This window comes from Heterodontus francisci, chromosome 8, assembly GCF_036365525.1.
Source record: "Heterodontus francisci isolate sHetFra1 chromosome 8, sHetFra1.hap1, whole genome shotgun sequence".
Classification (NCBI taxonomy): domain Eukaryota; kingdom Metazoa; phylum Chordata; class Chondrichthyes; order Heterodontiformes; family Heterodontidae; genus Heterodontus; species Heterodontus francisci.
Window position 1 is genome coordinate 22,645,972 of NC_090378.1, and position 14,230 is coordinate 22,660,201.

The 14,230-nt window shown below is 40.0% G+C and overlaps 1 protein-coding gene across 6 annotated transcripts in view; it reads left to right on the forward strand.

Annotated features, from left to right (window-relative positions):
- Positions 1 to 14,008, forward strand: part of btbd8 (BTB domain containing 8) — a 106,233-nt gene extending 92,225 nt beyond the window's left edge. For all 6 annotated transcript variants that reach the window (XM_068036769.1, XM_068036766.1, XM_068036771.1 and 3 more), the window contains 3 exons: positions 3,422 to 3,561; positions 8,684 to 11,074; positions 12,777 to 14,008. In XM_068036769.1, the coding sequence (XP_067892870.1) occupies positions 3,422 to 3,561; positions 8,684 to 11,074; positions 12,777 to 13,246 (3,001 nt within the window). In that variant the 3' untranslated portion in view covers positions 13,247 to 14,008. The remainder of the gene's footprint in view (positions 1 to 3,421; positions 3,562 to 8,683; positions 11,075 to 12,776) is intronic.
- Positions 14,009 to 14,230: the final 222 nt, after the last annotated feature.

Consider the following 14,230-nt stretch of genomic DNA (forward strand, 5'->3'; position numbering starts at 1 on the left):
TATTTATTTAGAGATACAGCGCTGAAACAGGCCCTTCGGCCCACCGAGTCTGTGCCGACCATCAACCTCCCATTTATACTAATCCTACACTAATCCCGTATTCCTACCACATCCCCACCTGTCCCTATATTCTCCTACCACCTACTTATACTAGGGGCAATTTATAATGACCAATTTACCCATCAACCTGCAAGTCTTTTGGTGAACTATAGTAATTTGAAATGGTAGGGTAGGGGCACCTGGAAGATTCAAATTCAGGATTTAAAACACAATTAGCTAAATTATTTTGTTTAAATAGTAGCTGCCACCATTTTAAAGAGGAAACATCTGGTGAAGGTGACTGGGGGCATTGCTAGTGACTCGCAGCATATTATAAATAATATTGTGATGTAGCATATCAAAGCTGCAATTGACTGTTCTCTTAGAATGGTGGCATATAAACATGAATTCCTGATGATCCCCCTCTTTCCCCAACCCCCCCACCCCACACACACACACACACTCCCCAATCAACCCACACAGCAAAATCTTGATTTTGGTGCTGGGGAAAGAGAAAAGTGGAGGGGGGTGTGGGGGGGCTGGTGGTTGGTGAGGGAGAGGTTCCTTGTTTTGCTACATTCATCCTTTTTATCTATGAAGGGGTCTTGATTCAGCAGTTTTCTAGCCTTGGGTTCCCATTCTGTCTCTCTTCCTGCCTCTCTGCTATATAAAATTCTACTTTTCTGCCACTCCCTGTAGTACCATAGAGCACCAGAAGTACTTGGCATCACTCTGGATGCCAAAATAGGCACCACCATGTGTGCAAAGGAGTTATGAGCTTGCCACGTTTTGCACAACAGTTAAGCTGTTCACAATATTTAATGGTGCTACCTGTTGAGGGATAAATCTGTTGTGATTCTTTGAGGTTCATTGCATTAGGAACATAGGAAGATAGGAACAGGAGAAGGCCATTCAGCCCCTCGAGCCTGTCCCACCATTCAATGAGATCATGGCTGATCCGCGGCCTAACTCCATATACCTGTCTTTGGCCCATATCCCTTAATATCTTTGCTTTGCTTAACAAAAATCTACCTCTCTCAGATTTAAAATTAACAACTGTTCTAGCTTCAACTGCTGTTTGTGGGAGAGAGTTCCAAACCTCTACCACCCTTTTGCGTGAAGAAATGCTTGTGGCATTTTAAAGATCTATGCACCTGAACCCCCAAGTCTCTTTGGACAGCCACTGTACTTAACCTCTTCCCATTTAGAAAGTACCCTGCTCTATCCTTTTTTGGTTCAAAATGGATAACGTCACACTTGCCCACATTGAAATCCATCTGCCACAGTTTTGCCCATTCACCAAGTCTATCAATATATCCTTGCAATTTTATGCTATCAATGTATACAATGCAGCCTAACTTTGTATCATCAGCAAATTTGGATATATGACTTACTATGCTATCATCCACGTCGTTAATGAATTACTTGAGTAATTGCCATTTAGAACAGTTCCCTTTGAGAAATTCATTGTACCTGTTTGGGGCTCCATAAACCATATTGCATTCATTGGGAGCATTATTCCTGAGAGAGCAGGCTCCTATAAATGAATTGAGTTAGTAGGTTTGCCATATAGCAATTAAAAATAGATGAAGATTAACTTGTCCTCCTGAATAGAGTTTTGAATTCTTGGTCATATAACAATAATAAGTGGAGCTCCTCCACTGGCTCAGGGGAACTGCACCACACAATGTGGCCTTGACCGCAAACGGACTAAAAAAGGTGATGGGTTCGGGTCAGGTAGGCAGGCTTTAGAACCTGACTAGACCTGACTACATGTGTCAGGTTTGGGTCGGGCTGGACACTGCTTCCGGGAAGTCATGGGATCAGGCTTACCCATGATTCCCCACAGCTTCAGCTGCAGGAATAGCCTACTGCTGGAACAGATGAAGGAGATTCGGGTCAGGCACGAAAAAAAATTAAAGGGGTCGGGTTTTCATTTTATACCCGAGCCAGGCTTTTTTAGTAGGTTCCATATGTGGCTAGTGTTGAGTTAGCGGATTTCAACAAGTGTTGTGGTGCTACATTAGGCCTTTGTTTCCCTGGGTTAGGAGGGGTCGAATTAGCCATAGTTTTGTTCTGCTCTCTATCCAGTTGTCCCTATGGAAAATGGGTGGCTTTTGGGTGGTAACTGGATCAGCTGTGATGTTCTGTGCTAACTCATTCGTCGGTTATATAAGGTAATAGGATGCTCCTGGTGCCATTGAATCGTATACCGACAGCTCCTTTTGGGGGGTACAAAAAGCAGAGAGAGAGAAAATAAGTACAGAAACAGCTTAGTTAATGTTGATCATCAATCACACTCCAGTGGCTATAATTTTAAAAATCTACCAACAGGGAAATTGAAATGCAAAGTTTTACAAGATTTTAATTTGCGAGTTAAATAAATTGTGAAAAGGAAATTTGGGTGACATGAGAACAGCTCAGGAGAAAGAAATATATGCATTTTGAACTCTTAACAAAATTTATTTTTCAAGATTGCAATTAACTTTTCTAATTCTCAAGCTAAGCTAGGTAGGTGGTAGGGAAATATAGGGACAGGTGGGGATGTTTGGTAGGAATAGGGGATTAGTGCAGGATTAGTATAAATGGGTGGTTGATGTTCGGCACAGACTCGGTGGGCCGAAGGGCCTGTTTCAGTGCTGTATCTCTAATCTAATGTCTTTGGGTTGCATATTTCCAGTCAGTGTTAGCTTGGCCTCAGAATAAACCTAGTTGTTTACATAGTATTTTTAGCATAGAAATTGAATATTTTGGCCCAACTACTGTCTGCAGGGGAGATGGTGGTGTAGTAGTAATGTCACTGGGCTAGTATCCAGAGGCCCAGGCCTCTACCTGTATAGGGACACTGGTTCAAATGGCAGCTGGTGGAATTTAAATTCAATTAATTAAAAATCTGGAATCGAAAGCTAGTCTCAGTAACGATTGTCGCAAAAAACCTATCTGGTTCACTAATGTCCTTTTGAGGGAAGGAAGTCTGCTGTCCTTACCCCGTCTAGCCTGCATGTGACTCCTGACCCACAGTAATGTGGTTGACTCTTAACCGCCCCCCGAAATCGCTGAGTAAGCCACTCAGTTCCGGGGCAATTCGGGATGGGTAATTGCCAGTAATGCCCACATCCCATGAAAGAATGAAAGAAAAAGTCTGTGCCTGTATACATAATATTTAACTGATATTTTAACTTGTTTAGCACCCTAAAGTAGTCTTAATGCTGAACCAAATCGATTTGCAAAGGCAAATATAACATTTAAAGTTTTTCCAAAGTGTGGGAGGTTACACATTTCAGTGTGGGATTGTGATAGATTGTTACTTTTGTAGTTGGTGCTGTTTCACTGACATAAAACTGAATATGGAATGACTTTTTATTTTATCTCTCTTTGCTAGTGTGCCAAACAAACAGAAGGCACAAAATAGAGATGAAGGGATGTCACAGGCTCATATGAAGAAAACTTGGAATAGCAGCAGTAACTCGTCTGTTCAGCAGAGAACAAAGAGTGCATCTGGGGCAGCAGTCAAAACTAAAGGTACAATTGAAATGCCTTAGTTTGGTGTTCTTGCATATGATGAACATTATAGAATGAGAAAGCTGCGAGTAGCAATTTCAAAATCTACCTCAAAATCTTATTCCGAGCTTTTGTGCCAACAACCTGATTATTGGAACCTCATTATAAACTATTGATAGGTGCTTTATAATGCTGCCTAAGCAAAATCTGTTCAGCAGAGGCAATTAAAATTTTGACCTAGTTTAGCTGAATTTTTACCAAAACTCTTATCTCTGCTGATTTGAGGGTTTGTTGGCAGGTGCTTATTGATTATGCAAGTTCAGTTTGTTGCTTCACTAACTCAACAACAGCATGTCAGTTTGATTAAGAACATAAATAGGAGTCGGCTCTGCAGTTTCTCAAGCCTGCTGCATCATTCAGTATCATAGCTGATCTACCTCAACTCCACTCTCCTGCACTAAGCTCATATCCCTTGATTCCTTTAGTGTCCAAAAATCTATTGATCTTGATCTTGAATAGTCAAAAAATATTTCTTCATCTCCGTCCTAATTGGCCAATCCCTTATCCTGAGACTATTACCCCTGGTTTTAGATTTTCTAGCCAAGGGTAACGGCCTCTCAGCATCTACCTTATCAAGCCCTTTAAGAATTCTGTGTTTCAGTGGGATCACCCCTCATTCTTCTAAACCTCAGAGATTACAAGTCTATTCTATCCAATCTCTCCTCATAGGACAACCTTCTCATCCCAGGAATCAATCTAGTGAACCTTTTGTTGCATTGTCTCTAAGGCAAGGATATCCTTCCTTGGGCAAGGAGACCAAAACTGTACACAGTACTCCAAGTATGGTCTGGCCAAAGTCCTGTATAGTTTTGGCAAGGCCTCCTTACTCTTGTACCCCCTTGCAATAGAGGCTAACATACCATTTGCCTCCAAGTTTTTTGCTATACCTGCGTGTTAACTTGTGTACGAGGGCAGCCAAATCTTTCTGTATGCCAACATTTACAAGTCTAATTTAGTAAATAATGACTCTTTGCTAATGGTAGCAAGCTAATTCCTTAGTGTTGTCTTTTTTTTTAAAAAACGCTCCACTTGATTTTTTTGCAGTGATATATTTTGCTTGTGTAGTGCTTTCAAACCACATCAACTTTCTGCTGGAGATCTTCCAGTGAATCAATCATGCTGTCTAAGCATAGCCTTTTCCTTAGATGTTTAATCTCCTTTGGTGGAGATGTGCAAGCCAACATTTTTCTTGAGCACTGTGCTGTTCAGCATAATTGTTACTGACTTAAACTGAGAAATACATTTTTCAGTGTATGGTAGGCCTACTGCTGCATATTAAGCGGTACAGCCTAGAAGACGGTTCCATTCTCAGGCTGTGCTGAATTAACTAATCTCAGCCAGGGTAGTAATTTGGGTCCTACAGTTGGGAAGGGATTAGATTGGGTGGCTAGTTTTCTTTGGCTGGCATGGATACGATGGGCTGAATGGCCGTAAATTTTATTTTGGTTCTGTACGGTTGCTGATTTTTGATTGCCATGTGACCTATAAAACTAAATTGGGTCATGGGTTGTAAGAACGCCAAGTGAGAACAGAATAAGGTTTGGCTATGATACTCCCCTTGATAAGATAGTCTATCTAGGCTCGGTTAACTCATCCAAGCAAGGAGTCTACTTAATAGTTGTTTGTACCAATGGATCAGTGGAACCGCAAGGCTCAAATCCTGAAAGATTTTTTAGAAAAACAATAATGCAATTCGAAATAAACTGAGGAATTGTAGATTTAAATAGTTAACAATGTTAGGAATCAAAGGCTTCTGACCTCTTTGACTTGTCTGATTTTATGATTTATACAACTGATTTTGTTTCAGTAAATTTATATCCAAAGAGTAAGTGCCATTTATAAATGATTTAGACTCCAATCTCAAGTACAATTTCGAAATTTGCAGGCAATACCAAATTGGGAGGTGCAGTTATTAAAGAGTAGGACTGGGACAAATTACAGGAAGACACCAATAAATGTGCAGAATTGGCATGTAATTGGCAAATAAACTTCAATATAGTTAAGTGTGAGGTGGTACATTTTAGTGGGAAGAATAAAAAGGCCACATACTCCTTGGGAAAATAAGTGTCCTAACGGAGTATTGGGATCTGAGGGTACAGATGCACAAATCACCTAAAAGTAGTGATAAGTTTTAAAAAAAACAAAGCACTGAGATTAATTTCTAGCAGGGTTCCAAAAGCAGGGAGGTTATGCTAGAGTACTAAGAATAGTTTTGGTCTCCTTTATTATAGAAAGGATATGGAAGCACTGGAGAAGGTGCAAAGATTTAATAGGATGGTACAAGAACAGAGGTTATACCTATCGAGAGAGATTGAATAGACTGTGGTGTTTTTGCCTGTGGGTAACCTGATGGAGGTCTTGAAGATTATGAAATTGGCTATGATGGATTGGGAAACATTACTTAAAAGGATGATGGTGGATAGGCAAAGGCAAACATTTAAAGAGCGCATGGATGAACGGCAACAATTGTTTATCTCTGTCTGGCTCAAAAGTAGAACGGGGAAGGTAGCCAAACCATGGCTTACAAGGGAAATTAGAGATAGCATTAGATCCAAGGAAGAGGCATATAAATCTGCCAGAAAAAACAAGAGACCTGAGGATTGGGAGCAGTTTAGAATTCAGCAATGGAGGACCAAGGGATTGATTAAGAAGGGAAAAATAGAGTATGAGCAAGCTTGCGGGGAGCATAAAAACTGACTGTAAAAGTTTCTGTAGGTATGTGAAGAGAAAAAGATTGGTGAAGACAAATGTAGGTCCCTTACAGTCAGGAACAGGGGAGTTTGTTATGGGGAACGAAGAAATGGCTGACCAACTAAATGCATACTTTGGTTCTGTCTTCACAAAGGAGGACACAAATATCATACCAGAAATGTTGGGGAACAGGGCTTAGTGAGAGAGGAACTGAAGGAAATCAGTATTAGTAGAGAAATGGTGTTGGGGAAATTGATGGGATTGAAGGCCGATAAATCCCCAGGGCCTGATGGTATGCATCCCAGCATACTTAAGGAAGTGGCCCTAGAAATAGTGGATGCATTGGTGGTCATCTTCCAAGATCCTATAGACTCTGGAACAGTTCCTACAGTTTGGAGGGTAGCTAATGTAACCCCACTATTTAAAAAGGAAGGTAGAGAGAAAACAGGGAATTATAGACCAGTCAGCCTGACGTCGATAGTAGGGAAAATTCTAGAGTCCATTATCAAAGATTTTATAGCTGAACAGTGATAGAATCGGGCAGAGTCAGCATGGATTTACGAAAAGGAAATCGTGCTTGACAAATCTACTAGAATTCTTCAAGGATGTAACTAGTAGAGTTGATGAGGGGGAGCCAGTGGATGTGGTTTATTTGGACTTTCAGATGGCTTTCGACAAAGTCCCACATAAGAGATTAGCGTGTAAAATTAAAGCGTTTGGGTGTAGTGATTTGCGATGGATAGAAAATTGGTTGGCAGACAGGAAACAAAGAGTAGGGATAAATGGATCTTTTTCCAAATAGCAGGCAGTAACTAGTGGGGTACCGCAGAGATTGGTATTAGGACCCCAGATATTCACATTATATATTAATGATTTAGATGAGGGAACTAAATGTAATATCTCCAAATTTGCAGATGACACAAAACTGGGTGTGAGGGTGAGTTGTGAGGAGGATGCCGAGAGGCTTCAGGGTGATTTGGACAAGTTGAGTGAGTGGGCTAATGCATGGCAGATGCAGTATAATGTGGATAAATATGAAGTTATCCACTTTGGTAGCAAAAACAGTAAGGCAGATTATTATCTGAACGGCTATAAACTGAGAGGGGAATATGCAGCGAGATCTGTGTGTTCTCGTACACCAGTTGCTGAGGGTAAGCATGCAGGTGCAACAGGCGGTAAAAAAGGCAAATGGTATGTTGGCCTTCATAGCGAGAGGATTCGAGTACAGGAGCAGGGATGTCTTGCTACAATTATACAGGGCCTTGGTGAGACCACACCTGGAATATTATGTGCAGTTTTGGTCTCCTTGGCTGAGGAAGGATGCTCTTGCTGTAGACAGAGTGCTGCGAAGGTTTACCAGACTGATTCCTGGGATGGCGGGACTGACGTGAGGAGAGATTGAGTCGGTTAGGATTATATTTGCTGGAGTTCAGAAGAGTGACTGGGGCATCTCTCAGAATCCTATAAAATTCTAACAGGACTTGACAGGGTAAATGCAGGAAGGATGTTCCCGATGGTGGGGGGAGTCCAGAACCAGGGGTCATAGTCTAAGGATACAGGGTAAACCTTTCAGGACTGAGATGTGGAGAAATTTCTTCCTCCAGAGAGTGGTGAGCCTGTGGAATTCGCTACCACAGAAAGCAGTTGAGACCAAAACATTGTATGTTTTCAAGAAGGAGTTAGATATAGCTCTTGGATCTAAAGGGATCAAAGTGTATGGGGCGAAAGCGGGAACAGGCTACTGAGTTGGATGATCAGCCATGATCATAATGAATGGCGGAGCAGGCTCGAATGGCCAACTCCTGCTCCTATTTTCTGTGTTTCTAAAGGAATTGTTAGGGTGGATGTAGAGATGGTTCCACTTGTCGGAGAGACCAGAAGTGGGGCCATAAATATAAATCACTAAATCCAAAAAAATTCAGGAAAACTTTCTTTACCTAGAGAGGAGTTAGAATGTGGAGCACACTACCACAAAGAGTAATTGATGCATTTAAGGGGAAGCTAGGTAAGCACGCGAAGGAGAAAGGTGTAGAAGGTTATGTTGATGGGGTTAGATGAAGAAGGGTAGGAGGAGGCTCGTGGGGCATAAATGTTGGAATAGACTTGGGGTGAATGGCCTCTTTCTGCGCTGTGAACCCTATGTAAAACCATAAGTTACATAAAGGCCTTCACAGTATCATAGTGTATTAAAATTGGTAGTGATATTCAAATCTGAAAGGTTCTTGAAGTTTCCAGTTGCACTTAATCCCACATTAAATGCACATTAAAGAGAAATATTTTTATTTATGCTGTCCTTTTGTAGGTGTAATAATTCAAATATACTTGCGTCTTTTCAGAATTCTATAGTATGAAATACATATTTGCAATTGTAACCTTTCTCTTATTATTTTAGATCCAAAAGGAGGGACAGTGGGTTTAGATAAAACAGTCCCTGCTTCAGAACGCAGTGATGCATCAAAACAGGCCATTAAAGTTCCAAACTGTGAAAAAACAATTGCTGCTAATGAAATGCTTACAAAAGCTAATAACTCTAAACCAGTAAAAGCAGCTACTCCCACGGCAGCGAAGACAAATACAAAGAAAATGATGCAAATTGGCACCACGTGTCCAAGGATACCTATTAATTCAAGTAAGGCTGCACTGAAAGCGAAAAGTGCATCTCTGCCCAATGTAAGAAAACCATCAACTAAATTGCTTATGGCCACAAACAAAGCAGGTTCTGGCCTGAAAATATCTATCTCTAGTCATGACAAGTCAGCTCCAGATTCTCTCTGCCATGATATGAAAAGTACAGCACAAATAAAAAATAATTACTTGCTCCCATTTCATCAGTCAGAACATAGCCAGAATACAGAAGTACCACCAACTGTTTCACCACGTGACAGTAAGTTGGCAGAAGGAGAGCAGATTTTGACATGTACGTTTTCACAAAAAATCTTGAACTCCAGTAATCCATCTAACCTTGGTAAAAAGGCAAGTGATTGGACATTAGAAAAAATTCACATGACTTCAGTTGTGAATATGGCTGGTTCTGAAGACCATGCAACACAGAACTCCTCTGAAGACTTTGTGCTAAAATCAAATCTGTGTATAGCTCAATATCCTCCTTCAGAATACCCAAATGATGGTGTTACATCTGAAACAAAGCTACCAATTTTTAATGGATGTGGGAAAACAAAGGAAGGCTATCTTCATAAAGGAAGTATTTATGCTACAGAAGTTGAATCTGGCCATCTTTTTACAGATAGTATAAATGAAGCACAGGTTCTTGTAAACAAAAGTATATTTAAACTTGAGAATGCAACAATGTCTACTCGTTCATTTGACCAGACCAGTGGTGCTGCGAAATATAGCTCCAACCAAGGTGAAGAACAAGCTTTGTCGGACTTGCGTAAAGAAATAGATAGGCCAGGCATCCCTGTAAGTAATGAGCATTCGGAAACTGCACTATTGGAATCTTGGAACATGGATACAGAAGTCTGTCCTGCTTCAGATGCATCTTTCCCAAAGCAAAGTCCAGACACTGACACTGGAAGTGCAACAACATCATCTGATGATATAAAACCTAATTCAGAGGACTATGATGCTGGAGGTTCCCAAGATGATGATGGATCAAATGAGAGAGGCATTTCCAAGTGCAGTACAGTTGTATGTCATGACTTTCTTGGGAGAAGTAGCAGTGACACAAGCACGCCGGAAGAACTTAAGGAATATGACAGTGGATTAAGTGTAGAAGTAAAAGTGAAAGCTATAGAGCCTCATGGGCAGACAAAAGGTGCTAGTACAAGAGAATCAGTAAGTAATCACTGTGCTAAAATCTCTCAAGGAAATAATGCAATGGAAAGAGGTGGTGAAGATGCTGTGCCCGTTGGTGATAAATTATATGTTGTCTCAGACCTCATGTCTTCGTGTGAAGTGACTGAAGAAGATAAGTCAGAAATTGAGAATGCAGAAGAAATCTCCCCTCCCCCTGTTCCTATTCCTCCTCCTCTGCCCCCTCCTGAGCAGGGCATTTACCACTTTCAGGGTATTGATAATCTGGCTTTTGAAGACGTTACTGAAAATGAGACAGAGGTCACAAACTTTTCCTCAGCTGCAAATTTCAAGCGTTCTGTTTTGCTGTCTGTGGATGAATGTGAGGAGTTGGGTTCTGATGAAGGAGAAGCTGAAAGTCCTCTTGCCTGCTCTTTGGATTCTCTTACTCCCTCTGATGTATTTGATGGTGGTTCCCATGAGGGTGGTCAGCGTTATGGTAGAACTTACTATTCGCGATATTCACTAGAAATTGATGATGATTTTTTGGTATGTAGCCAGCAGCACCAGGAGAAGGGCAAAATGCAATCAAAAATCCCCAGTCCTTCAACTGCAAATGGAACTAGTGTGATGGCTAATGATGCACTGCCGCAGGTTGTTTCAACAGAAATAGAGCAGGCACAACAAGTCAGTATTGCACCTGTTGCACACCATCTTTTTGTTGAATTGCTTGGCGAAGAAGAAAATAAGCATGTAGAAAAAGACTGCATGGAAGGAAATGTACGAGAGAACAAGTATGAGGATAACATCTTGCCTGAAAGAAATGACATCCAGTCCATGGTTGGTGGTGGTGGTGACAATAGACCTCAAGAAAGACCCTGCCATTTGCAACTCTGCCAGAAAGAGCATTCTTCCAGTGTACACAGCGACGATCTCGATACAAATGAGCATTTAGCTAACATGGGAAATGGGCATGTGCAAGGGTACTACTCAACATCCAGTGAGCAAACTAATAATACTTTGCCAACAGGTAATGTATACTGTAATTAACCTTTGATACCAACAGAAAGCACTTGGTTTGAAGACAGCACTTGATCTTCTGTACCAAATTGCAGAAATGTAGAGAAATAAAAGTAAGACCACATCAGTTTAGTTTGTAGAACTGTGGAAAATTTAACTTGAAACAACGTCGAGGGAGTTTTCAAGGTGCAAAAGGCGGAAATACACCTTGTATTGTTAAATGTGAACACTGTACATAGTAATCGTTAGCATGAATACTACGCGAGTTTAGTTATTTCATATCTAAATACAATGACTTGTTGAAAGAAAAAAAACTGCACTCCAGAGTCTTATGGCCATTTTCTATGTATGATATTAAACATCATTTAGACAAAACCATGCAATTTATATGTGTAATATCATTTAATGTGTTAAACCAGATGCTAGTAAGTGGACCACCTTTGAAGCTCTATTGTATGTTGAATTTATGGAGATAGGCATGGAAGATCAAGCCAACACAGCCCTTCAAGCAGTTGGAATGCCAAAGTATTAGACTTGGAGAGCTAGTTAAAAAGACTGATTTACAAGCAAGTGTGTTTTCACATTTATGAAACAAATTAAAGTGGTGTGGTCTCAGGACATGTGGGAAAATGTTACTATACCCATTGATGAGCGAACCTAACTACATTTGCACTGAAATGTTAATAGTATTTGTACACTGTTCTGTAAATCAAAATTAATTAGATTTGAGGTAACTGTCTAACAGCATAATGTATTATGGGTACTTGTACTTATGGAATTTGTTTTGTCCAGGATGTAATTAAAATCGTGCTGTATTCCTAATTTAAATTCTGCCAAATGTATTTTCAATGTCTGTCTAATTGTTGGCTTTCTGGTTTGCTTAGCAATGACCATTAAGGTTTTTGTTGGGTTTTTTATTTGCTTGATGAATGGTTGATCTTTTAACTGATTTACTAACCTAATAAACTGCATCAGATTTTCCTGACCTTTTTTATTTGTTGTATTAGACAGTGTAACAGTATACAGAACACCAAATCAGACTAAACCAATGCACAGAACATTAACACATGGCCTGCAACAGCTGCAATTAGAATAATGAAAATTGAGGCTTAACTGAGCTTTAAATCAGCAAATAGCATTTTGATCAATTAGCACTAGCTGAATCATGAGGGCAATATTATCCATGACCAGTAGACAGTCCACACTGTGTTTACTTGGAGTAAGGTTACAGCATTATCCATAAACTACTTTCCCTATTCCTGGAATTAAATGCTCCAATTAACATAGAACAGCTTAATAGGTTTGTCAAAATTCTCTGTTTTAGCAAAGGCATGAATCAACCAATTTTAAATTAGTACCTCTATTAAAGTGAAAAGGGAATGTCAGAAAAATGCATTGAGCATTCATAATTATATTTTCCAACTGAGATTTCAGTGCCAACGTGTTTCTGGATGAACTAATTAGATTACTTTAATACTTTTACTTTGATCATTCCCCTTTTCTTGGCCATGTGTCCTTGTTATTTCATGCTTGTTAATCTGTATTAATTTCTATCCTGCTACTGCCCTTAAGTCTGTCAGAAACCGCTTTACAATTCATTGTATTTGCAATCAGTGTTTTAACCCGATACTCCGAGGTAGTCTGCAGCAGCCCCAATTGAAGTTTTTCAAAGTCAGAATTTTTACAATGTTTAGTATTATGAATTGTTTCAGGAAACTTAGCTGATTGCGACAGATCACAAAGCTCCGCATTTGATCGTCGCCCTTCAAAAACCCTTTCTCCCATATACGAGATGGAAGTGACAGAAGATATGCAACAGAGTTCAGAGGTAGAAGTGAGCTGTGTGCATCAAGAAGAAAATGAACACTTTGCAGAAAGAGACTGGATACTTCTTAAGCAGCTACTTGGCGATCAGGACCTAAATTATGGGGTTGTTAACTGTCAACCTGAAGATGTCAACCTAGCACAGTATCTTATCAACCAAACACTTTTCCTTTCTAGAGATGCTTGTAAGACCCCAGGTAAAATTGCAGTTGAAAAAGAGGCACTGTGTAAATGGACTGAACTGCTATCTCCTTCGGACGACTCCACAGCTAGCATTACAGTGGCTAGTTTATCCCCAGAAGAATCAGTGTCCCCACAGGGGGAATGGACAATTGTAGAATTGGAAACTCATCACTAGCATAATCTCTAAATTGTGTACATTGGGATGTAAAATGAACTGCATTCTTCTGACATATGGTCCTGCCTTTTCCTGTAGCTTAATAACCAGGTCTTATTGCATCACTATGGTTGCAGCAGTATATAATAAACTTGTATACTCTGTTTTGTTACAAAATTGGCATTTGGGGCTCTTTGTAGAGGGTCTTTGTATAATAGGATAACCATTAGGTATATGTCAACATTTGCTTTATTTCTTGAAATGTGGGACTCAGGAAAAAGAGAAATCTTTATAAATTATTGGTTCAGTATGCCTAAAACTGGAAAGTAAACTTATTTACATTTTTATAATGCAAAGTTTTAATAAGCTAAAATCATTTGATTATTTTTAAGAGCTTTGTAACTTTCCAAAGTAGGCTATGATGGAGGTAACTTAAAAATACAAAGATGTTGGCATTTTCTTAACTCTATAGAAAATGGTGAAATGGTATTTTATTTTTTTTTACCTTGACCAGGATCTGGAATAATTTCTTGAACTCCCATTTTTTGACACAATAAACAACAGGATACCTGGCAGCTTCCTGTTGGATGTAAAATATGCATTTGTTAGTGCAATGTGGGAATTTTCTTTTCTATTGCAGCAGATTGGATTGAACGGCAGAGCAGGATAGATGGGCCATATGGTCTATTACTCCTATTTCTTGTGTTTGCTCTAGTTTGATTTAGAAACTAGATAGGGTAGACAGTCAGAAACTTTTTCCCCGGGTGGAGCAAAGCGTTACAAGGGGTCATAAATTTAAGGTGAAGGGTGGGAGATATAAGGGGGATGTCAGGGGAAGGTTCTTTACCCAGAGAGTGGTCGAGGCATGGAATGCCTTGCCCGGGGAAGTTGTTGAGTCAGAAACTTTAGGGACTTTCAAAAGGCTTTTGGATAGGTATATGGATAAAGGAGAATGATGGGGTATAGATTAAATTGTCCTTGACAGAGGACAAAGGATCGGCACAA